The sequence below is a fragment of the Culex quinquefasciatus genome, chromosome 3, assembly GCF_015732765.1.
Source record: "Culex quinquefasciatus strain JHB chromosome 3, VPISU_Cqui_1.0_pri_paternal, whole genome shotgun sequence".
NCBI lineage: Eukaryota > Metazoa > Arthropoda > Insecta > Diptera > Culicidae > Culex > Culex quinquefasciatus.
Window position 1 is genome coordinate 169969294 of NC_051863.1, and position 26816 is coordinate 169996109.

A 26816-nucleotide genomic window follows, 5' to 3' on the forward strand; every position below is an offset into this window, starting at 1 on the left:
TGGATTGTGCATTTGCAAGGAGTTCCAGACATTTCATTGTGCCTTGGTAAGATCACTTTCGGGGAGAGTGTTTGGAGGAAAGGTGGGAAAATTGGCTGTTAGATAAGCCACAACTGGTTATTTCAGACCTCTACCAGAGAGGGTCAATGAAGTGATGTGAAGCGATACGAATGGCGATGCTACTCCTCGTCAATTGAAGTTTGGTGAGCTATTCATTCGATTCCAATTGCGGATTTTAACTTATTTGTTTTACTTTTTTTCCCAATTATTTTTTTTAATTTTCATTTAAAAATTGGATTTGTGGTTTAAGGATGATCCCTTAACAGTAATTTGCTAAATCTATGAGAAAACGTCAAACTATACAAATGCCCAAACAAACAAACGCTTAAAAGTGCCACCCAAATAGGGGATAGTCGAACGGAATCTAGAAAAATTACTTCAAAATAAACAATGCATTTTTCTTTTACAAAATTACACGGTTTTTCCATTTACATTTTTTGTCCTCCGTCAACAACTGTGGCATTAGTTTAAGCCAAACATCGATAATTTATTCAATAATTTATTTTTCCTAGATGTGCACTCAATTAGCAAAATCTCAGCTTATAAATATGTACCATCCCTTCTCTGCTAAGGCTTATGAACTAATCTCCAAATCTCTGAATTGCAAATGGTAAATTTTAATAAAACATTAGTTGAAATTGTTGATTTATTTTGTTGTTGTATTAAAAAGTGTTTCGAATCAACCTTTCCATTTTTTTTTTCAAAATAATCACTTATTCCTTAAAATAATTAGGCTATACAAAGTTATGTTGCACCACCCCCTCAAAAACTTGTCCCAAAAAATTAAGGGCAAAAAAATAAGCAAATAGGGCAATTCTGTACGAAATCGGCTGATTTCGACCATACCATTTTATATTTGGGTCAAAAAGTTTGAATACCTTCCCTATGACTAAAGAAGCTAAAAAGGGCCAAAATGTTGGGCACCTCTGTTGTAGGTATTATTGAGGACTATTGAGAAAAAATAGATACACTGAAAAAAATCCGATTTTTTGATTATTTTTTTGTTTACAAAAACTCAACTTCCCAAAATATGTATTTTTTTGTTTTTTTTCGAGATCTTTTTATGTGTCCGCAACTTTTGAGTAATAGAGAAGCATGGAGTAATGTTTTTTTAAAGTAATTTTTGGAAAAAAAGATCAAAATTTCACGCAAAAAAAATTGTTCATGAAAAATTTAATTTAAAGGTACAGATTTTTTATTAAAAGCTCCATTTTAAATATATAGCCACCAAAAATTTGATTTTAGCTAAATATTTGCAGTTTTTAGATTTTTAAAAATAGTGTCACCACCAAAAATAGTTTTTTTCTAACTTTCTGAAAATTTGCTATAAAATTGTCTAAGAGACATGAAGATTGGACCACTGGTTTCTGAGATACAGCGGATTAAAGGAAAAGAAACAGGAAAATTGAAGTTTTTTTAGTCTCACCCAAAAAACACAGCATTTTCTAATTTCGATATCTCAGCCACCAATGGAGCGATTTTCAATGTTAAAAAAAACTTTCGTGAAAATTCCCGGTCTTTTTGAAAATAAATAAAATTTCAAAAGTGCGTAATATTGAATGTTTGGCCCGTTTAATGATATATTCAGAATCAAGATTTGAATGTTTTTCTAAAACAAACATGGCCGCCTATGATGCCTTTCAATGCCTTATTTGTAAAATAAAACTAAAAAGTTTGGTTAGAATTTGAGAAACATATAGTATTTTGATGGAAATGGTAAAACAAAATTGTGTGATGCAAAATGTCATATAAAAGAGAAATTACTCACAAAGTTTTCAGTATATTTATCAAATACAACAAAAAATTCACACGTGCGCCACCACTTTCCGTTTCTTGTTTCCATTTCCTGCACGACGCTCGATTTTCGTGAAGTTGCTGGTAATACGTTCATGGACTATCGTAAGGGAAACTACGATGGCATGAACAACTTCCTGACCAACATTAATTGGAACCAACTACTGGCCAACCTTGACGCCGACACAGCTGCTGATACTTGGACAGGTGTTCTAACAGACGCCATCAACACCTTCGTTCCAAGGAAACAGCGCCAGCCTCCAAGACATCCACCGTGGTCAACACCTCGACTGCAAATTTTGAAGTCCAGGAAACGCGCTGCCCTCAAGAAATACGCCAAACACCCGACAGATCGATGGAGAAACCATTATAGGTCAAGAAACCGGAAGTACAGTATCCTGAACAAACAACTTTTTCGTCGCCACCAACACCGAATCCAAAGCCGATTGAAACGAGACCCCAAGAAGTTCTGGAACCACGTAAACGAGCAGCGGAAAGAGACAGGTCTACCAACTGCGATGATACTCGACGGTGAAGAGGCTACTTCCACCGAGAGTATAAGCGATCTGTTTCGTCGCCAGTTCAGCAGCGTATTCACCAACGAAGCAGTAGGGAAACGCATATTGCTAAGGCTGCTAGCAACGTTCCACTGCGACCTCCCATTGGACCTCACCCGGTGGTCACTTCCGAGTCCATCCGTCGTGCCTGCGCCTCTCTCAAAGGTTCTACCAGCTGCGGCCCAGACGGCATCCCCGCGTTTGTGCTAAAAAAGTGTTGCGATGCACTCGCGGAACCATTGGCTCAACTCTTCAATACCTCGCTTGCTACTGGAGTTTTCCCGTGTTGCTGGAAGAAGTCCTTTGTTTTCCCAGTCCACAAGAAGGGCCCAAAACGTGATGTCCGGAACTATCGCGGAATTGCTGCCCTCTGCGCAGTCAGCAAACTGTTCGAAGTAATCGTGCTGGATTTCATTAAGTTCAACTGCTGTGACTATGTCGCCCTGGAACAGCACGGCTTCATGGCGAAACGTTCCACCAACTCTAACTTGGTCTCCTACTCGTCCTTCATTCTTCGAACCATGCAGCAACGGAAGCAGATCGATGCCATCTATACGGACCTATCAGCGGCTTTCGACAAGCTGAACCACCGCATTGCTGTTGCGAAACTGGAACGCCTAGGTTTCGGCGGGCCCATGCTTGATTGGCTACGCTCCTATCTCACTGGCCGTGAAATGAGCGTTAAAATCGGTGACGTGATTTCCGCTGCTTTCTCTGTTTTTTCAGGCATTCCGCAAGGAAGCCATCTGGACCCTCTGATCTTCCTCCTCTACATGAACGACGTGCATCATCTTTTAGGCTGTCACAAACTGTCGTATGCGGATGATATCAAACTGTTCACCGTTGTCGAGAATGATACCGACTGCCAGTTTCTTCAGGAGCAGCTCGACCTGTTCGCCAACTGGTGCTCCGAAAACAGGATGGTTCTGAACGCTTCCAAGTGCTCGGTTATCTCTTTCACACGCAAGCGCAACACAATGTCTTTCCACTACACACTTTCAAACACCACCATACCTAGGACCTCCTGTGTGAAAGATTTAGGTGTGATGCTGGATAGCAAAATGACGTTTGCTGACCACATTACGTATACAGTCTCCAAGGCTTCCAAAACTCTTGGCTTCATCTTTAGGATAGCTAAAAACTTCCGGGATTTAGGCTGTCTCAAAGCTCTTTATTGTTCGTTGGTCCGCTCTACTTTAGAGTACTGTTGTATTGTTTGGGCTCCCTTCTACCAGAACGCGATTCAACGCGTGGAGTCGGTCCAGCGGAAGTTCGTTAAGTACGCGCAACGTCACATTATCTGGCCTGATCCCGCCAATCCACCGAGTTACGCAGAGCGCTGTAAAATGCTTAATCTCGAACTTCTTACAGTAAGGCGTCACGTTTTCAAGGCGACCTTCGTTGCAGATCTCCTTCGATTGTACATCGATTGTCCTGCCGTTTTGCAACTGGTAAACATAAACACTCGCCCTTGCGTACTCCGCAATCACTCATTCTTGACTGTCCACAGGGCTCTCACAAACTATGGGCAGAACGAACCGGTTTCAAGTATGTGTCGTGTTTTTAACTTGTGCTCAGATCTGCTTGACTTTGACATCTCCCGTGACACAATCAAAAAACGATTCCTTAATCACCTGAAATCCCATCCCTAACCTGACGATACACACGTAGATTTTAGAACTGTGATATTTTTTTAATTTATTGAGTTAGTTTTAAGAGTGACCCCGTCTTGTATCAGGGAGCGGCCGTGGCTGACTGGTTACGGTGTTCGCTTTGTAAGCGAATGGTTCTGGGTTCGATTCCCATCTGCTCCCAACTAGAATGTTAAGAACACATAAATTTGAAATGATGAATATGAACGAAAAATCAAAGTCGCTCGGGGCGGGGTTCGATCCCCCGTCCTTTGGATTGGTATGCAAAAATGCTAACTACTAGGCCATGACGACTTGGTGAGCGTGGACTGGAATTAGGAATACTGTTACAGAGAGCGAGTTGTGGCGCTATAACCACGGCAAATAGTGTCCAGGGCATTCGTGGAAATACAATGTCCCATCCCAGAGGGTCCCGGAGTACCAAACCTTCTTAGCATGGTGCTCCCAACGAATACAACCAAATCACGGAGCGTATGGTGGTGTGTCCGCACGCTTCTTCCTCCCCTGTCGATTCAGAATTGTGTTGTTGTTCGAACACTCTGTGCTCAAACTCAACCCAATTACGAGTCATCTCTGCGATACGGCTTTACGCAGTAGGCCTGGCCGCTTTAACGCTTGTGATGTTTCAATGCATTCCGATGCAATGGCGTACTACAAATGTTAATAAATGACAAGAAGAGTGCTAGGCGTAATCTAACCTAAGGCACTCTCCAGGATCCCTTCGAAAGATTGGCTGCGCTAAGGTCTGATTAGATTAGATTAGATTAGATTAGAGTGAACCCGTCTTGTATCATTTGAGTTTTGTGTACTTGTTGATGCGATAAGATGAGGTGGTTTTGTGCCTTTTTGAGAAAGTGTCTTTTATCGATAACCAGACACAGCTCAAGGGGGCTTTTGTCCACCTCCAATAAAGAAAAAATAACAAAATAACAAATAACAGAAAAATGCAAAGAGCATTGGCAAGTAGCATCGGTGTTTAGGAAAGAATGTCACTTTTTTAAACTAAAAATAGAGCACGCTATGTAAACAATAACAATAACGTTTTGTTTGGTTGACCATTTTGTGCATTTTCCAAAGTTTGGTTGAATTTGGTTGCCGGAGTGCCGAGTTATAATTACAAATGTTTACGGTAGTCGAGCTCGTTCTTGTGTCAAACGCATTCTGACTTGAAATCCCTTTGCCCTTTGTCGCACTTACATCAATTTTTATTCAGGCTGTGTCAAGATAGCACGACAAGATTGAATTTTTTTTCGGTTTTTATTGAATATCTCAGGATTGGGAGCAAATGTTGGGGATCTGTAAAGGTCAACAGGGGAGGCATTGTGAGCTGCACAAAATGGCGTTCTTAACTCAATTTGGCCCAAAATGCACGTACGACAAGTAAGCACGACAGGGACGATATGAAAATATCCGACAAGTTTGGCTCCAGTAACCACAAACTAAAAAGTTTAAAAAGAAGAGGGCGTATTAGCTGCACTCCGAAAAATCCCGCCGTGGCTCCCATTGACAGCCGGTACGGATCTTCCCAGGTCAAACTTTTCGGTAATAGACCCGCGCGCAAGTTCAAAGTGTAGTCACTCAACCTGAACAGACTCAACCGACACCGCCAGCCGTGAAGTTGCCAAGCACTGATCGTCATCTATTGCCATTTAAACGCCATGGTCTTTCTAACAGAGAGCTCAACGTGGCCGCAGACTAAATGATTTGGGGGAAAAAAAGAGGGAGAGCCTGGGCTGGGAAATTTTTCCGTGGGTGGTTTGCGCACAAGAAACCGCCTGCAAACCTTGTGCCGGGAGGGTACACAAAAGACCATTCAGTTAGAGTTGGAGTCGGTACAGGAGAAAACGTGAAAATTGATTACTTTCGATTTTATGCTGCGACGACTAACTAAACTGTCGGCGTGGGTCGTCGAGTGCCATAAAAAAAAATAACACAAGAGAGACCTTAGGAGAGATTGTGGCGTCCCTTTCGGAAAGTACCAGCTCGATTTGGCCAATCATCGTGATTAACTAAGCCTACGCGAGCGCTTGTGCTAGTCCGCGCGTGTTCCCGTCCATGACTAAGTCGTCGCGGTACGACTAAGAGTTAGCTCAGGCAGGCCGAGGTGTCTAATTATACGGCTGATGGTAACGCGCAGACAGTTTTGGTTGCACTCAGGCTTGAATGAAAGGTCTTGCAAACCCGCAAACAAGAAGGTCCGAAAATTGATTTTGACAAGTTTTGATCCGACGAAAGTGGTTGTGTTGAGTCCGCCTGGACGGAAAGTGAAATTGACGACTGATTGGATTGAGTTAGGGGCGGGGTGTGAAAAGTGACGACCGCACTGCTGCAGTTTGTTTGGGGGCCAGTTTCGGTTGGAGTTTTGTTGGCAATTCCCGGACATCCGGACCTACCAAATTAAGGCATTAAATTCTGTAAATTCCTAAAACCAGAAAAAATGAAATTCTTTGTCATGGTTTCAACATTTCCAAAAAAAATGTTTCAAATCGCTTTAGACACCAGAAAACATGTTCTGAATCATGCCTTCTATTTGAAAAGGGCTTCAAACGAATGAATTGTTCGTTTTAAAAAGATACTAAAACTGTAAAAATTCAGCGGATTTAAAGGTATATTTGCTTTCTATTTTAATCCTCGTCATAATCGGGCCATAATCGTTTCGTTTTTTTCACAAAAAAAAAAGTTTTTTTTTTGAAAAATTTCACAATTTTGTTAATGATCATATTTCTTACAATTACAATTTAACTGGACTAGAGTCAAATGCCTTTTAAAATATTTTTTCGTACAAAAGATAATTTCAAATAACTTGGAGAGGTGGAGAATTCGGTGGATAGTTTGCAATATTAAAAAGAATAATAATGTTTTTTTTAGTTTTTGAGAAGATCTTCAAAAAAGAGTACACGAAACAAAACCATACTTCTTTATTAAACTTATTATCACAAAAACTAGATATTGTACTTCCTTCGATTTTTACCGATATTTTTCATATGTTTAACGAATCACAATTGCCAACATTTGAGTTATATAATAAGGCGGACGATTTCATTTCATTTCATGTTATGATATTTAGAATAAAAGTGATTTTTGGATAGTTTAGAAATGTTGCTTTAAACGAATTCAAAAAATCAAACTTGATTTTAAAATTGAAATTGCATTTGAAAATTGCTTTTAAAAATTGTGATAAAATGCACTTTTATTAAATAACAGTAAATCTGGCTCAAATAATGGAAAAATCTACAAGTCACCATTCTCGAAGTAACTCGTCAAAATTTAAAAAGAAAATATATATTATTAAATACTCCTTTTAAAAATAAACTATTTAGATTACATCAGCTTACCAGAATCGTCTATCTACATTAAAACTCAGATTTTAAAAATTTAAGGTTATTCTCATCATATTTATTTTTCATTTCTAAAATTAAAAAAGTAGTTTTTACTTATCCAGCCAGAAAAAAAATGTTTGAAATTGCTGAGAAAATTTTAACTCACTTTTTGTTATATTGACAAATACTTTAAAAGGTTTCGCACCATTAAGTTTTCTCATTTTTTTGATAAAATTAGATTCAGAAAATTTCAAAATAATGTCTTATATTTCAAAATTTGTTTCGTTAATTATCTGTCCATTTTTAAAAGATACAATTACTTTTAAAAAATTCAATGCATTTATTAATTCATGAGCTTTACAGTATCTGAAATTTTGTGAAAATTGCGTGCAATAAATTTTACCCTTAAAAAATTAATAACAAAACGATACCCATTGATACAAGGAACAAGAAATTTTAACTTATTATATCAAAGTTTATATTACAGACAACACATGAGAAATTTCAAAATTAGAAAAAACACTCATTTCATTTCAGAAAAGCTTTCGACACATGAAACTAAAAATCTGTTCAATTTATGAGAACAAATTTGCAGCATTTCAGATTCAATTGAAAAAAGTTTAAATTGAAAACCTTATGTAAAGTTTTCGAATAGTTTATATTATTTGTTTAGGATTGGTTTGATCTTAAGAATTGACAAAAAAAACTTTTTTTAGCTATGGATGAATCTGCCGCATTAGGCAAAATAACTCGGAGTCGAAACTTATGGATTTGGAGGTTTGATTTGTTTTATGTTTGTTTTATTTTTTGTCAGTAGTTTTGAAAATGCTATCCACATATTAAATTAGGTTAATTATGGAAAAATTTTAGTTATTTTCACAACTAATTTTTACAAAAATTTATTTCGGCATTAAAAAATTATGATTAAATTGACTAATATATTAGTTAATGGACCAAGTTGAAAAACGATTTTTTCCAACGTGTCGTACATTTATCCAACGTGGTAGGGGATCCAATTTTCCCGTGTTTTTTTTTTCACTATTTTTCAAATCTCGGGAATTTCCGGGATCCTGGGAAATTTTTAAAACAGTGTTTTATAATATTTGTTATGTTTTCAAGTATTAAATCACAAAATTAGCTCAATTCTTTTAATTGGTGATAATCTATACTTCAATCTAAACAACGAAATCAGATTTCAAATAGCTTAAAATACACAAAAAAAATTTTGTTCTTTAAATTTTATTTTATTTTAACTTATATGATTCAAATTGAAAAGTTTCTAAATAATATATTTCTTTTATTTATTTGATCATATAACCTGACTACAAAAGCTTAAAAAATTTCCTTGAACTGTCTAAACATTGTGTTTAGAATTTCATGTTTAATATAAAACATTTATTTTACATATTATTTTTAAGTCACTTCCCAATTGGAGAAAAATTGGGACTATAGTCTGAATACAAACAGAAGATTCTATAGCAATACATTTGGATATCGAGGTACATATTGTTATGTACTGTTCCTGTTTTAACCGAAATCAGTAAAAAAAACCAAAACATTTTGCAAATTGATTAACTTAAACAGGTGCCTTAATTTATTATTTTTGTCCCGATTTTCTCCCGAGTTCGATGAATACGACAAGTGCCGAAAAAATAAACTTTGCAACGAGTTGCTTACAACAGTTTTTTGCAGTTCCTAAAACCCTTTTTGGATGGAATTTGGTGTTAAACGTCCATGTGTTGATTAAATTCATCGTTTGAAGAAAAAAGAAAAATGCTGCTTTTCGATAATAGTGCTGAAAAGTTCAAATTTTTAATACCAAATTTAAGTGATAAACCTTTTCAGCACTGGTATTGAACGGTATTTGTTTTCAACACTGTTAATTTTTCAAAAGAAAAGTAGGCTACTTCGTCGTTCGAGAATGGCAGGAAAAGTAACTAGTGTCACGAAGGAATTGCAAAATAGTAGTTTATGCAACAAGTTGCAAAAAGAAGATTTTTTCAGCACGAGTTGTACATTTATCCAACGAGGTTTACCGAGTTGGATAAATACGACGAGTGTTGAAAAAATCAAGTTTTGCAACGAGCTGCTTACAACATTTTTTGCAATTCCGAAAAACGCTTATTTAATGGAAGTTTATGTCAAACATTCATGTGTTTAGTAAATTCATCGTTCAAAACAAAACAATATTGAATAATGTTACTTTTCAGCACTATTATTGAAAAGTATTAATTTTCCATTCTGTTATTTTTGGTAGGGTAAAGTAGGCCGTTTCATTTCTCCAGAAGGGCAGGAAATGTTGACAGTTTCACAGAGGAATTGCAAAAAATAATATGTTGATATGAGATTATTGATATGAAAATAATTGAACCAATGACAAAAAACAAAGAATATTCTTTATTTTAACTGTCTAAATTAATTTGGGCAGTACAGGCATGTGTTGTTTTTTAATCAAGAGCACTCAATTTGAATTCCAATTTTTGAATTACTCTTTAGACTTTAGATATACTATTTGTTGTTGCTATAAGTTTAAATATCTGCTATAAATTGATTTGAAAATGGTAGCTTTATTCTACTTAGATCAATAAAAAAAACATTAAAACATAACTTCTACCATGGATTCAATTTATACCCTTGTCACCACCAAAAATGTGCTGCGTCAGTCATTTATCAGTGTCATAATTTCGCCAATCAACACACTCAGCTCAGGTTAGCTAGATACCTATTGTGCATGACGAATTTTACCTTGAGCTCGAAAAACGTGACCATAAAACTGAACCGATTGAGTCCAGTCGATTAAAGAGCCCCACACTTGCTCAAAACATCGACTACCGATGCTGAAAATTGATTGAACGTATCAATGTCGCTATTAATGATTACACTTGTCAGTCTGCTAATTAGGTAATTGCCACCACTGGCTGTCCACGTGGGCTGAAAGGGTGTCCGGTAGCTGTGTATCGATTTAAGTGTCACTCAGCGGGGGGTGGCGGCGAAACTGTTGAGCTGCCGGATTTGTCGTCTCTCATGTCGTCATCCGAACTCAATTATAATTTGCATAATTTGAGGGCCCCTCACGGGATTTGATGCGGACACAAGATCTTTCGGCCTGCAGCTATCACCAAGCTAATCGAAGCATATCCCGTTGGTCACTGACCTCTCCTCTGCGCCAAGTAATGGGCGCGAAAAATTCGCCCCCTCCGGACCTTAATCAGCTCCTCGGTCTGAAACTCTGCGAACCCCCTAAGGGGACACGTCCCGTGGCGACCCCGTTATTGGAAGGCGTCCATTTTGGGCCGGCCCACGTGATAACACCTTACCCTCCTGGACAGGAGTCAATCAGAGTTTGAGTGCCCCCAATCAATCAGTTCTGGAAGCGACCACGACCTCTTCAGATGACGTCGAGCGTGCCTGCCAGGAAGTGGTGACCACCGAATCGACTCGAATGGACCCAAGTGAAAGTGAAATTGAATTGATTAGTTCATTTTAGCATGCGGTTCTGCGGGCAGGGCGAAAAGCATTGGTGGAGGTGGTAGGTTCCCTACCTTGGCTCCCCCGGAGGGTGCCTCGGTGGAAGGATATGGTGAGGAGGGACTAGGGAGGATTAATTCAACTTAAAGTGTTGCGCAAATATTGTTTACGAATACTTTCTGTATTTTTCAGACCTGTGTTAAACAAGGTTGTTAACGATAAAATTATCGAGGTTCGATAACGATAACGATAAATCTATCGTTATCCTCGGGACGATAACGATAATCTTTTGTTATTTTTATTCCGATAATTTTATCGGCGATAATGGACGATAACTTAAATTTAAAATATTTCTAAAATTGACTAAAACTAACCAAATTATATTGAATTTTCAAACTTCCTCTAAGTTAATATTTTTTTGATAATATGGTAAGTTTCAAAGTTAAATACTTAAAATAAATCATAAAATACCGTATTTTTTCGAAAGTACTCAAATTTTCTTAATTTTCAATATGGGTATTAAATGATTCAAAATTTTGCATGTATTTTAACTGTTTTTAATGAAATACAAAAAAAATCACAAAATACCGTATTTTCTAGAAATTACTAAAACAATATAATTAACTTTATTAGTATCAAACGATTTGAAATTTTGCATGATTTAAACTGTTTTAGAGTTTTTTGAATGAAATACTCAAATTTTCACAAAATACTTTATTTTCTCGAAAATACTAAAAAAATATAATCCGCAATATGGTTATCAAACGATTCTAAATATGCCAAAATCTCCCGTCGATCATGGAAGTTCCATAACTCATGTATTTTAACAGTTTTAGGGTTTTTAAATGAAAAAAGCGAGAAAATACTGTCTTTTGTGAAAATTTTAGTATTATATTCAAAAAAACTCTAAACAGTTAAAATACATGAAAAATTTCAAATCGTTTAACCCTTTCAAACCCGATGGGTCATATATGACCCAAATATCAAAATTTCCAAAACTAGCCTATAATTAAGGCTACCAACTCTTGCTGAGCAAAAATCCGTACACTTTGCCGATATGACACCATGGTGTAAAAAAACTGTCAATGCATGTATTATTTAGATAAATTAAATTTAATATATTTGTGAATTAAAAATATAAAACTGTGTCGTTTTTACAGCAAAATGCTATCAGAGTGCTTATGACTTGCACGTTTAAAAGTATTCATAAAATAAACCGTAATTTGAATCAAATCATTATGTTCTTAATTTTTTTTTGTTAAACGTTTAAAAGTTTACGAAATGTCAAGTTTGTTTATCGTTCTTAGTGTTTTCACGAACAATTTTCCAGAGTTTTTTTTTATTGAAAAGGTCTTAAAATATGTAAAACATAACATTTTATAGGACCTTTAAAAAAACTCTAGATTTGTTAATTCAAATGTTCAAATGTTTTCACAAGTTTTAGAAAGCCTTTGGAAATGGATAAATATATTTAGTAAGGAATTTCTAAAAGAACAATTCTAGAGTTTTTTTAAAAGGTCCCATCAACATATGAAAGACAATAGTTCAAAAACTCTAGAATTATTGATAATCAAGTTTGAATTGAGGAAACCCTAGAAAACTCTCCCTTTTGAAATCAAACTCACAGAAAAATAAAAATTTCTAGTTAACAAAAGCTTCGACCAAATCAAAAAAGCAATTCAATGATTAAAAAGTTGTTAAATTCCGTACAAATCCGTATTATGCGTAAAATTCCCTACACAAATTCCGGCCTGTTAAAAATCCGCGAAGAGGTTCGAAAATCCGTATGGTAAGGAAAAAATCCGTACAGTTGGTAGCCTTACCTATAATTATTAAATGGTCATGAGAATCATTTTCCCATCATCGACTAAAAAAATATTTTTTTGAAAATTCATGCCTGAAAGGGTTAATACCTATATTGCAAATTCTAAAAATTTGAGTATTTTGGAGAAAATACGGAATTTTGACAAAATTTGAGAACTTCATTCAAAAAACTCTTAAACAGTGAAAATGCATGCAAAAATTCAAATCGTTTGATACCCATATTACAAATTATAAAAAATTGAGTGCTTTCAAAGAAATACGGTGTTTTGTGATTTTTTTTTTTTAGTTTTTATATATTGAAACTTATTATATTATCAAAAACATATTTACTAAGAGGAAGCTTGAAAAATCGACATTATTTGGTTGGTTCAAGTCAATTTTAGAAATAACTTAAATGTTCGTTATGGTCCGTTATCGTCGATAATATTATCGCCGAAAGAATTATCGGAATAATGATAACGATAACGGTAGATTGGCAAAATTTCATTTCGAATAATCCAAACATCGTAAAATCGAATAAAAAAATGTTTTTGAGTTGTCTTATTTTTAATGGTTGAGCTATGGTATCTTTGAATTTTTGAAAAATTGAAAAAATGTTTTTTTTTTTATTTTACCGACAATCAACCATTCAAATTTGACTAAAATGGGGTTGCAGAGTTCAAATTTGTTGTTAAATTGTTAGAAAATTACAAAATACTAAAAAGAAAGTTTTTTGTTCCTGATTCGATTATCCGAAGTTCCATACAAGCCTTCGGATAATCAAAAATTCGTTTAATCCAGTGTGGACAGTACCAATATTTTCAAAAAAGCCAAATGTTGTTTTAAATTTCAATTTGTATAAATTTGTTTTTAAAATATTATTTTTTTTACAAAACACCATATTTTCTAAAAACAATACACACATTTTATGGAAAAGTAACGTTAAAAGTAAAGTAAAAAAACTATGCTAATTTTTTTTACGTGGAAATTTAAGTAATTTACAAAAAAATCAATAGAAATGCAAATTTTCAAAAAAATAATTTTTGAACAAAATATCATATTTTCTTGAAAAATACTCAAATTTTAAGGAAAAATATCATGTTTATAATAGAAATATATTCTAAAAATTTCCACAGAAATTTCAGTATTTTACAAAAAAAAATCAAAGAAATATTGCTAATAATGAAAATGAGAGTAATTTCAAACAATATTGTTTAAAAATAAATGCTTTATTGTGTTATCAAAATAACGATTTTTTCATCGTTAAGCAACCCATCACACAATTTTTTTTCAGAAAAAAATAAATTTATTCTAGCAATACATTGAACTCATTTGATGTAAAATTAGCAAACTTTCCGATAAAAATACTTTTGAAAGCACACGATTAAAACTTGGGGGTTAAAACTTCAAAAAAGGTGTCAAAAATTGTCAAAATCATGACATTTAAAAATAATGCAAAGATTTGCTAACTCGTAATCATTAAAAGCAAACCCAATATGTTTAGATATCTGAGCAAGTACGAAATCAGTCTTTTTTCTTAAATTTTATTTTTTGTATTTTTTTAATCCGACTGAAACTTTTTTGGTGCCTTCGGTATGCCCAAAGAAGCCATTTTGCATCATTAGTTTGTCCATGTAATTTTCCAGACAAATTTGGCAGCTGGCAAAGATGTAGGTATGAATAGGGACTACACTGAAAAGTGAAACGCGTTTTAAAAAATTTTGGTGATTTTTTATTTAACTTTTTGTCACTTAAACTTGATTTGCAAAAAACACTATTTTTTTTTTTTTTGATATGTTTTAGAGGACATCAAATGCCAACTTTTCAAAATGTTCAGGTTGTGCAAAAAATCTTTGAGCGAGTTATGAATTTTTGAATCAATACTGACTTTTTCAAAAAATCGAAAAATTGGTCGCAAAAATTTTTCAACTTCATTTTTCGATGTAAAATCAAATTTGCAAACAAAAAGTACTTAAGTGAAATTTTGATAAATTGCACCGTGTTCAAGTTAAATCCATTTTTTGGTGACTTTTTTGAAAATAGTCGCAATTTTCATTTTTTTAAATTAGTTCACATGTTTGCCACCTTTGAAAAAATATTTTTGAAAAGCTGAGAAAATTCTCTATATTTTGCATTTTTGAACATTGTTGATACGACCTTTAGTTGCTGAGATATTGAAATGAATAGGTTTAAAAACAGGAAAATTGATGTTTTCTAAGTCTCACCCAAACAGCCCACCATTTTTAATTGTCGTTATCTCAGCAACTAATGGTCCGATTATCATTGTTAAAATATGAAACATTCGTGAAATTTTCCGATCTTGATGATTTCCGAAAAAAAAATTTTTTTCGATCTTTTCGAAAAAAATATTTTCAAATTTTTAAACTAAGACTAACATTTTAAAAGGGCGTGATATGGAATGTTTGGCCCCTTTAAAATGTTAGTCTCGGTTTAAAAAAATTGAAATTTTTTTTTCGAAAAGATCGGAAAATTTCACGAATGTTTCATATTTTAACATTGATAATCGGACCATTAGTTGCTGAGATATCGACATTAGAAAATGGTGTGTTGTTTGGGTGGGACTTCAATCAATTTTCCTGTTTTTAAATCTTTGCATGGCAATATCTCAGCAACTAAGGGTCGTATCAACAAAGTTCAAAAATGCAAAATATAGAGAATTTTCTCAGCTTTTCAAAAATATTTTTTCAAAGGTGGGCAAACATGTGCACTAATTAAAAAAAATTAAAAATCTCCGACTATTTTCAAAAAAGACACATAAAAATGGATTTAACTTTAAAACGGCGCACTTTATCAAAATTTCACTTCAGTAATTTTTGATCGCAAATTTGATTTGACATCGAAAAATGAAGTCAAAAATTTTTTGCGACCAATTTTTCGATTTTTTCAAAAAATCAGTATTGATTCAAAAAATCATAACCCACTCAAAGATTTTTTGCACAACCTGGAAATTTCTGAAATGTTGGCATTTGATGTCCTCTAAAACATATCAAAAAATAAAAAAAATAAAAATAGTGTTTTTTTGCAAATCAAGTTTTAGTGACAAAAAGTTAAATAAAAAATCACCAAAATTTTTTTAACGTGTATCACTTTTTTCCAGTGTAGTCCATATCCATACCTACAACTTTGCCCAAGACACCAAATTGATCAAAAAATTCCTTCAAAAGATATAGATTTTTGAATTTTCATACTTCATGTTTGTATGGCCAGCTGCCAAATTTGTATGGAAAATTATATGGACAAACCAATGATGCAAAATAGCTTCTTTGGGCATACTGAAGGCACCAAAAAAGTTTCAGTCGGATTAAAAAATACAAAAAAAAATCGAATGACCGAAATCTGAGAGAACTGCTCATCTTATTTTTTGTAATTGTCTATCTTTGTAAAAAATGATACACTCTTTATGCAAACACGTTATTTAAAAATGAAATGTATTGTTCTGAATAAATAAAAAAAAAATCTTCCAATGTTTCAAATCTTTTTTTATATTTAATGAAAAATAGTGCCTTAGTAAAATATCCAGAATAATGAAAGGGGCCGTACACGGAGAAAAATGAGTTCCTAAAATCGTGAACAAGCGTTCATGAAAATGGGAACCACGAACAAAGTGTTCATTTTTCATGGTACGTTTTTTAAAATCGTACCATGGGATTTGAACACTTTGTTCGAGGTTCCTATTTTCATGAACGCTTGTTCACGATTTTGGGAACTCTTTTTTCTCCGTGTACTGTCCCTCTGTCACGTGCTATCGAAAATGGGACATCTAAGCCGTGTTCAGGAACCAAAATTACTTCTTATAGCAAAGTTTCACGGAAACCGAAGTGGAATCGCAGCAAATTTTTCCGATTTGGTGTGAGAAATCAAGAATTTTGTTGATTTTTTAAAATATCAATTTGTGAAATGCCCTATCAGTTCAAAACTTTTCCCCTGCCGAAAAGCCAACTTCCCTGAAATACGCCCAGCCAAATCAGTCGCCGCGTGACCGGCTTGCCGCGAAGGCCATCATTATCGTTATTATATTGAGATGTGGTTGGCCAGGACAGTTGCGAAACGATAACAAAAACACACGCTTGACAGTTCGCATCTGCTGACATTTTCTTCTGCTTTATTTCTTTCCGTGTTTTGATGGGTTTTAACATACACACACACAGAGAGTTTTTTTTTGCTTGCATCTTTTTGATCACTTTTTGCTTTCGTTATGATGTTTTTTGATTACTTTAGCCCGGATCGGTTTCACTTCCTGTCTTGACGGATGACGGCTGGGAGTTGGCAAATGTGATGCAGATTAACCGAAAATCATGTTAATGAAATTTGTGATACGAGCTGGTTGAAATATGAATGGAAGAAAGGAGCGATTAGGACGTTGCCTAATGGAATTGAACTTTGACGGATTTCCTTGCCCATGGTACCCTTTTAATTTTAACTGGCTTATGTAAGCTGATATGAACGGAAGTTGAGATTTGTTCGAAAACGTTAAAATTTGCTGTTTGGTGATTTTTCAATATTTTTACAATAGGATCCTGCAGCAAACTCAAACACTGTTGTAATAACTTCAACTGATTGAAAAATGAGACCATTCTGAACCCACAATAAATCAACCACTTCCTGAACTTTCACTGGAAACCTCGTACAGGAGCTCGATCTTACGAAAGTTGTTCGAATTCGGACTGATTAATGAAGTTTGGTCCCTGCTGATGGCAATCGCATTAAAAAGGTGGCAAAACTTTGGCACATTTGTCGATTGGCACCCCGCGAACCACGGAAACCCAAAAGCTCGCGCAACCAACATGGTATAACATCATTAACGCATGTTTCACATAGATATGCAGAAATTCATCTCAATAAAATTCCCGCAGCGCGAAAACGGTTGGAAAGCTCTCGGGCTGACAAACCCGCCATTGGTCTCTTTAATTCTTTTTTTATTATTATTGGTTTCTTTGCCACTCAATGAACCTTGCCAAAAGAAAGGGAAGGTGGTCGGCCTGTGTTTGGCTTCATTGTGACTGCTCGTCATTTGATGTGGTCATTGATGGCGTTTTTTTTTTTGCTTCCTTCATTCAACTTTCTGAATAGTTTATTGTCGCTTTTTTCCCCCGCGTTCCGTTCAAACTTTGAATAGAATGTCCATCGAAAATGGACCACCCACCGGGGGTGGGGAGGGTGGCCATTGACTGGTGGTTGCCCATTATCATGCTGATCACTTTTACTCTCGTTCACCCTTGGTGCGCATAAATGAAAGTGTGCCCGAATGGCCCACGTGTGTGTCGCGTGGCGCTCCTTTTTTCCGGCTGGTATGGCGTGAAAAACCATTAAACCACTGTTGCTCTCGGAATCCGCCGTGGACAAACCACGTCCGATCGACGACCATGGCCATGAAAACAACGGTTTGCCGTTTTTCGTATACCGGTAAATTTGCCAGGAAATTGGCTGAAAGAGCGTTAACTGTAATTCAATAACCCTTTACACTTTCTTTTGGGAAAATCCCATTGGTGATCGTTGGCTTGAAGTTAATTTATGTTTTATTTTAGTTTAAAAATTTAAACAATACTGTTTTTCATAAGTAAATGCATCTGTAAGTTTCTGGAAAAAATATTTTCGTTGATTTTATCATATTTAAAAAACAAAAACACTTGCTTGTTATTCCACAAAGTTTATAATTTCAAGAACTACTTGTCATTGGAGAAAAAAATACTTTTTTTATGTCTGCAAAAATAATGTTCAAAGATAAAGCACAAAGTATAAAGACAAAGCATTAAGGTTTATTTCTTCTGCAAATCGTTGACTAAACAAACATTTTTTGTATAAATAGAACCTCAAGAAGGTTTACGATGCAATTCTAAAGAACGTTGGCGCCAACACTTTTCAATCGTTTTATTTTCACTTGCATTTAAACCAAAAGGAACTATGAAACATGGATTGCAGAATCTTTCCTTTTAACTGTATTGAAGATTATTATGGAGGTTTGTCCGGATCAACTGAATCAAAATCAGCCATGATTAACATTCTATAATTACACCCCGCCACTAGACGAGCTTTGATTTAAATAATCGCCAAAAATCAATATTTCAACCGATTTTTTATCTTTAAAAACATTAGGAAGAAGGACTCTTTAAATTTTAAAAAATTTTAGGACTGAATGTTTCTTGTTTTAAAAATGTCATTTTTTTGGAGGTTGATTTTGCATGTGTTTTTTACCAACATTTCCTAAATTTTTAGTAACATCCCGAGCAGACGGTAATAAGGTGGGAATAACATTTTTTGTTATTTGAAAATACTAGGCCAATAACATTTTATGTTATTTATAACAAGATTTGTTATTCGCTGTTATGATTTTTTTTGTTATTGGATTGTTATTGTAATAACAGACTAATAACATTTTTGGTTATTCTTCGAACAAATCTTTGTTATTATTTTTTGTTATTTTAACAACTAATCCGATCATCCCAATAACAGTTGAAGTTATTCTTCCATAACAAAAAATGTTATTCCCAAGTTTTTTTGGCTTTCAACCAATATCAGACCAATAACAAATTTTGATATGATAACAAAAACTGTTATAAAACTCTTATGCGAAAATGGATTTTGCATGAATATTCCATAACAATTTTTGTTATTTTAACAGTATTTGTTATTGAAATGGCATGAATTTTGTTATTGCCGTCTGCCCGGGATGAAGTAAGTAGTATTTTTTAGTGTTCCAAACTATGCCTCTACGCATTTTTTTACAATTTAAATGATAATGGTGCCATTTGATAGCAGAAAATGTAAAAAAGTGATTGTAAAAACATGAATAAATTAGAATTGTAATGTTATGATGTGTTAAAATATGCCAAAAACTAAATACCAAACATAAACTGAACAAAATAAATGAAAATAAAAAAAACTTAAAAATAAAATAACAAAAACATAAAGAGAAGTTCCGTAGAACAAAAGTTGCTCAAAATGTAAGGAGGTCACAAGAGAAAAATTTAAATTTTCGAAAAAAAATTGGGCTGTAGAGGGTTAAACAGGTTTGATACATGAGACTCAATGTTCATTCCAATAATAAATTTATGAAATCTAAAAAAAACATTTTTGGTTGTTATTTCTGGTACAAAATGTATATAAACTTTTTGTCACTGCCTTCAAATTCGGTCCGAAAAATTAGGGGGCAACATAACATTTTTTTCCAAAAAAAGTTCAAATATTTAATGGAAATTTAAGAAATTTAATCAATTAAAATCAATTTCACACGCATCACTGCGTTGAGAATAAATTTTAGGAAGTTTGGGTAAATTTTAAAATCTTTTGAATTTTAGTTAAATGTACATTATGAAAACCGCAAAAAGTTTTTTTAACTTTACATTTTCATCTATTAACAAAACAATGTTTAAAACATTTGGTTTTATCATTGTTGAGGTTTAGCTATTTGAAGTAAGCAGTTTAAAAAACGGGTGCCACGATATCATAACACTGTTTTGACCAAATCGGCTCAATTTTTTTTAAGTTTTAAAAAGCTAATCTAAGAAATCCGACTTTGTCATGCACACGGGATATGTCTTGAGAGTTTTCACTTCAATTTTCAGCGAATTTGGTTCATCCCATCTCGGGATATCGTGGCACCCGTAAATCAACTCAGTGTTTAGAGAAAAGCGGACAGTCCACTTTGAAACTTTGAAATTAAATCATCTCTTACTCAGTTTAATTATGACATATCTTCAAGAGACTTTTAGTAGTGATTGAAAATCATCTTTTTGGTTGATTTACTAAATTTTCTGTAATATGAAATGATGTGATTTTCTACATGTATGCAACCCTTAAGCTCCGCCACCACTTCGGCCAAAGTAAAAAAAGAACGCAAAAGAGGGACAAAATCTTTGAAAAATAATGGCATCGGCCTGAATGTAAGAAAAAAAAGGACGATATTTTTTAAAGCTTGGGACACACAAACTTTATTCCATGTTTGACCTCTCCTTCAATCAAAGTTTCCTTGAAAAATTGGGGGATGTTTAGGCTTTTTTTTAAATTTCATCGTAATTTTTTGGAATTGTTTTTTTGGAAAAAGAATGATTTGGAGAGTCTCAGTGTGATCAGGGTGGTCCTCTCCGCTTTCGAAAGGTAAAAAATGTGATTTTGACGATTTTCTAAAAAATAAATTAAAAAAAAAAACATTCAAACAAAAATAAAGCAAATCTCCCAAACGGCTGAACTATTTATTGCTTTCCACGTTGCAAAGAATTGTGGGCTTTCGACTAAAAAAAAAAACCTATTCTTTCAAATCAAAAGAAAAAAAGTTTTGAAGACCTCGGGACCCAAAAACATGAAGCTGAAATGATTTTTAATGATTTTGCAGAATGTTTTACGTAACATATCCAAAAATGATGAATCCCCATAAACGGGTTTTCAGAGATATAAATTTTTGAAAAAAATAAATATCGGATTTCGGTATATCAACCGAATCTAAAACAACAGTGTCACTAGATAAATGAACTGGGAACTTATTTCTATGGTACGCATGGTATCACTTTAAGTTTGATTTGTAAACAGTCAAGACTTGATTATCCGAAGGCATTGAAATAAAATCATTTAAGATAATCGATTCTTCGGATAATCGAATCACAGTTAAAAAAATCGTCGTCTTAGTTTTGATTGTCGAGCTTACGTATGATCCCCAAACAACGCTAATGCGAGATCAAATTTTGAAATCCAAGATGGCGGATGGAATAAATAGGCATTCTACTACAGTCCAGTCTTGATTATCCGAAGCCATGATTATCCAAAGTTTCGATTAACCGAAGTTTGTACGGGACTTCAGGTAATCAAATTTTAGTATTTTTATCAAATTTGAGTTCTGTGACTCCATTTTAGTCGAGCTAGAAGAGCCTTTCATTAAAAAAATGTATATTTTGAAATATTTCGTCTAGGGATGCGACTATCCGCATATACGGATAGAATCCGAATATCCGGATAATGATCCGTGCGGATATCCGTTATCCGGATCACCGAATGTCCGGATAATTATCCTCATTATTAATACTATCAGGATATTTTCAACAAAATTTAATAGTGGTCCATCAATCAATTAAAATTTTTGTACATATTTTGAAAAATAAAATGAATTTAATCACCATTTTCGGTGGGGTATGTTATTTGAGGTCTTTTATTAGACCCTTGCCTTAAAATTGGTCTAAATCCAGCACACCCTGATTTTTTTTGTTTGGATGAAAAATATATCCGGATAGCGGATAGTTAATTATCCGGATATCCGTGGATCCAGATATTATCCGGATTTGTATATTCGGATATCCGGATAACGAAAATATCTGGCTTAAACCCACATTCCTACTACCGACTTGGGTTAAAAATGTCTAAACCATTTTAGCGTAGTTTAGGCCGATGCAAATATTTAAAAAAGTTTTTGTCCCTCGGCCCTGGCCGAGGTCAAGGGGGCAAAAAAATAAAAAAATATAAAAATTTAAATAACAAGCCATAGTCTTCACATTTCTAAGATCTGACAAAAACAAAAATTGTATCGAAAAAAAAAGATTTCGCATCGAAAATTTTCAAAAAATCTTAAGATTTTTTTATAAACCCAAACATGCTGAAAATGATTTTAAACGCAGAAGAATGTATTTTAATTTGATTTCAGCTGGTTGCACTCGAATTTTCATTGAAATTTTGAAGTTTATTGTAAAAATATTTTTTTTTGCCCCCTGATTTTTCGGGCCAATTTTGAAGGGGGTGACAAAAACTTTTAAAAATATTTGTACCAGCCTTAAGGGTCAGTGAAAACAAAAAGTTAAAATCGTGATTCGATTATATGAAGCAGGCCTGTAGCCAGGGTTTAGTCGAGTCTGGACTGTACCGAAATCAAATACATTTTTTTATCAAATCTTGATCGCCAAACAAAACGAATTACGAGTCTAAAGATCAAAAAAGTTTCATGCAAAATTACGGGCCAAATCGAAGAACTTTCGATTTCGATCCTGCTTGTTTGACGTGGAATTGCAGTACAGTCCAGACTCAATTATCCATAGCCTCGATTATCTGAAGTTTCTATATTGGGACTTCTGATATTCGAATCACGAACAAAAAAAAATGTTTTTATTTACATTTAACATCAAATTCGAGCTCTACAACCCCATTTTAGTAAAATTTGAGTGGTTGATTGCCAATCAAATGGAAAAAATGCATTTTTCAATATTTATTCTAAGGTTTTCTAGTGTAGTTTAGGGGTCATACTTAAGCTCAACAATCAAAAATAAGAAAACGAAAAAAAATGTGATAGAATTATCCGAAGTTTTGATTATCCGAAATGAAATTTTGCCAAGGCTTCGGATAATCGAGTCTGAACTGTATATTCTTTAGATATTATCCAATATTTACTTTTACTAAAAATAATTGCAATAAATTTACGATTAGCAATGCAATTAAAAACTTCCATTCAAAAACTTATTTTATTCTAGTTTGCAGGTCAATTTTCCAATGAATCTTAAAACGATTTTTTGAGCCCATGGCTGTGCTGAAATTATCCTTTTCGACAAAATTTTGTTATTATGGTTCTCCAGCTATAAAAAAATCAGGCAATATTTTTTTTCAAATAGATTTTTTTAGAATTAAATGTGCCAATTGAATGGTTCAGCCACGCCTAAACCTCAAATTAAATGGTGCAAATCATATGCAGCAAAACTAGGGTTGCTAGTTCTGCTAGTTCTTTGACTAATTTCATAAACTTTAATAAGATAACTACATATTTATGGTTAACTAAGTAGAATGTTACAATTAAGCTTAAATTAATTTCAAATATTTTTAAACAAATGTATCGACCATATACAATTTTGACCCAAGATTGAAAAAAACACTATATCATCCTATAGAAGTTATGCCTGTGAATAATGAATGATAACAATTAAATGTTAAATAACATTTAAGGAAACTTATTTTATCTGGATTTTGATCCAAAAATGCGAAAATCCGTTTCCCGATATAAAATCCTTTACATTGAGAAAATCGTGACACTCTTATTGTATCAAAATAGTTATATTAATTATCGTTTTTTTGTAATTATAGCTATCTAACCTTTGATTTTTTTCAAGGTATTGAAAACTACTTCTTGAAGTACTTTGAACAACGTACTGTGAAACACTTTCTGCAACTAAATTGCCCAAACCCGTATTTCCACACCCACCAGGGCGGAAAAACGCACGTCCCATTAACGTTAATAGCTGGAAAATTAGCACTTTTCCAGCCCAGCATCCATTTTCTTGGTGCCAATCAAGTTTCCCATCACTCACCAGTGCCGCCGCCTCGGATCATTACCATGCACGATCGCAATCATGGCATGCTAATAGTCACTGATTAAAAACACATTCCACCAACCACCCTCCCTTTCTTCGATCTACATTTTGAAAACAGGTAATCGATCACCGAACCACCGCCTACTTAGTCGTCCACAACCTTCAACGCTTCAAACGCTCGCCGCCAGGCCTGATTTATGGATCCACTTTTAATGGTCGCGCAGAAAGGACTCGTTTTTTGCGAATTGAAAATTTGCAAACTCGCAAATTGAAATAGATTGGAGCGGTTGGGTGTGGTCATGGCTGCGCTCGTGAGGTGTCACCTCAAGGTTAGAGGGGGGATGCTAATTTTGGCCAAATGAGTGTATGGTCCTGATGGTTGACCATAACTGGATCACCTCAGGTGTCTGAAGTATTTTTGCTTTTTTTGCGTTGAAAGTTTTTTTTTGCGTAGTATCTAATCAATTGAATATTATACTTTTAAAATCGGTTTAATTCGAACGTTAATTAATCACAAAAAATATAAATTATTTGTGCTTTATGCTTGAGTTCAAAATTACGAATCAAACTGCAGTTTTGTTAGTTAAAAACAAAATTATTCCGAAAAACTATCTTAATCCACCTATGTGGTTGGAGCCTTCCTCACAACAATGTCTGTGCACAAGTTTCATCTATTTTTTAAATCCGGCTTCCAAAAAGCACACCGATATCACTTAAGGGGCCATATCTCGAGACAGGGTTGCCAGATCTTGAATGTTTTGGACTCGTTGGAAAAGTATTTTGATAACCTTACCAACGATGGGTCGGATAATGGACTCGGACATAGTTTACATACATTTAAGTGAGATCCGGTTTCCAAAAAGTACACCGATATCACTTAAGAGGCCATATCTCGAGACAGGGTTGCCAGATCTTCAATGTTTTGGACTCGTTGGAAAGGTCTTTTGATAACCTAACCAACGATGGGTCGGATAGTGGACTCGGACATAGTTCACATACATTTAAGTGAGATCCGGCTTCAAAAAAGTACATCAATATCACTTAAGGGGCCATATCTCGAGACAGGGTTGCCAGATCTTCAATGTTTTGGACTCGTTGGAAAGGTCTTTTGATAACCTAACCAACGATGGGTCGGATAGTGGACTCGGACATAGTTCACATACATTTAAGTGAGATCCGGCTTCAAAAAAGTACATCAATATCACTTAAGGGGCCATATCTCGAGACAGGGTTGCCAGATCTTCAATGTTTTGGACTCGTTGGAAAGGTCTTTTGATAACCTAACCAACAATGGGTCGGATGGTGGATCCGTATATAGTTTACATACATTTAAGTGAGATCCGGCTTCAAAAAAGTATATCAATATCACTTAAGTGGCCATATCTCGAGACAGGGTTGCCAGATCTTCAATGTTTTGGACTCGTTGGAAAGGTCTTTTGATAACCTAACCAACGTTGGGTCGAATGATGGACCCGGACATAGTTTACATACATTTAAGTGAGATCCGGCTTCAAAAAAGTACATCAATATCACTTAAGGGGCCATATCTCAAGACAGGGTTGCCAGATCTTCAATATTTTAGGCTCGTTTGAAAGGTCTTTTGATAATCTAACCAACGATGGGTCGAATGATAGACCCGGAAATAGTTTACATGCATTTAAGTGAGATCCGGCTTCAAAAAAGTATATCAATATCACTTAAGTGGCCATATCTCGAGACAGGGTTGCCAGATCTTCAATGTTTTGGACTCGTTGGAAAGGTCTTTTGATAACCTATCCAACGTTGGGTCGAATGATGGACCCGGACATAGTTTACATACATTTAAATGAGATCCGGCTTCAAAAAAGTACATCAATATCACTTAAGGGGCCATATCTCAAGACAGGGTTGCCAGATCTTCAATAATTTAGACTCGTTGGAAAGGTCTTTTGATAATCTAACCAACGATGGGTCGAATGATAGACCCGGACATAGTTTACATACATTTAAGTGAGATCCGGCTTCAAAAAAGTGTATCAATATCACTTAAATGGCCATATCTCGAGACAGAGTTGCCAGATCTTCAATGTTTTGGACTCGTTGGAAAGGTCTTTTGATAACCTAACCAACGATGGGTCGGATAGTGGACCCGGACATAGTTTACATACAGTTAAGGGAGATCCAAATATATGTGAAAACACATTTTTATACATAACTTTTGAACTACTTATCGAAACTTCAATCTGTATAAAACTCGATCTATGGGACCCAAAACCAAATCGAATGCAACAAGTTCGGGTCAAATCGGTTCAGCCAGTGCCGAGAAACATGAGCTAGTTTGTTGGTCACATACATACATACACACACACATACACACACACATACACACAGACATTTGTTCAGTTTTCGATTCTGAGTCGATATGTATACATGAAGGTGGGTCTACGACGTTTTTATACGAAGTTCATTTTTAGAGCAGGATTATAGCCTTACCTCAGTGAGGAAGGCAAAAAGAGTAAAACATCATTTCATCATTTAAAATGCTATAAAACTCAATCATTTCAAACGCAACCCATCTTTCGTGTTTCATCATCCAAAATCACGCTACGAATTGCCTAACTTCAGGCGTTTACCAACTCAATCTTCTTCGTTTTATTCTAATCAGAACTAGGAACTGACTGATACCGTAAAATTGCTAGCGAAAATCAATGAAGTAAATCGAATTAATTTACCACTCAGGACTACCTTGCGACCTGCTACACCGCCGCTTGTCCAACTCAGCACTTTTCCTTTCCGGACCGGTTTGGCGGCGGTGGCGGTGGCAATTTATTTTCGGCAACTCCAGCACACCAATTTATGCTGAGGGGCAGCAGCAGTGGCTTTCGATGA

The 26816-nt window shown here is 34.7% G+C and overlaps 1 protein-coding gene across 1 annotated transcript; it reads left to right on the plus strand.

The window, feature by feature from the left end:
• Nucleotides 1–1949: 1949 nt before the first annotated feature.
• LOC119769332 lies at nt 1950–26816 on the plus strand. The gene is made up of 4 exons (XM_038261345.1): nt 1950–2610; nt 2727–3032; nt 3138–3358; nt 26667–26816. The coding sequence occupies exons 1-4, from the start codon at nt 1950–1952 to the stop codon at nt 26814–26816; spliced, it is 1338 nt and encodes a 445-aa protein (XP_038117273.1).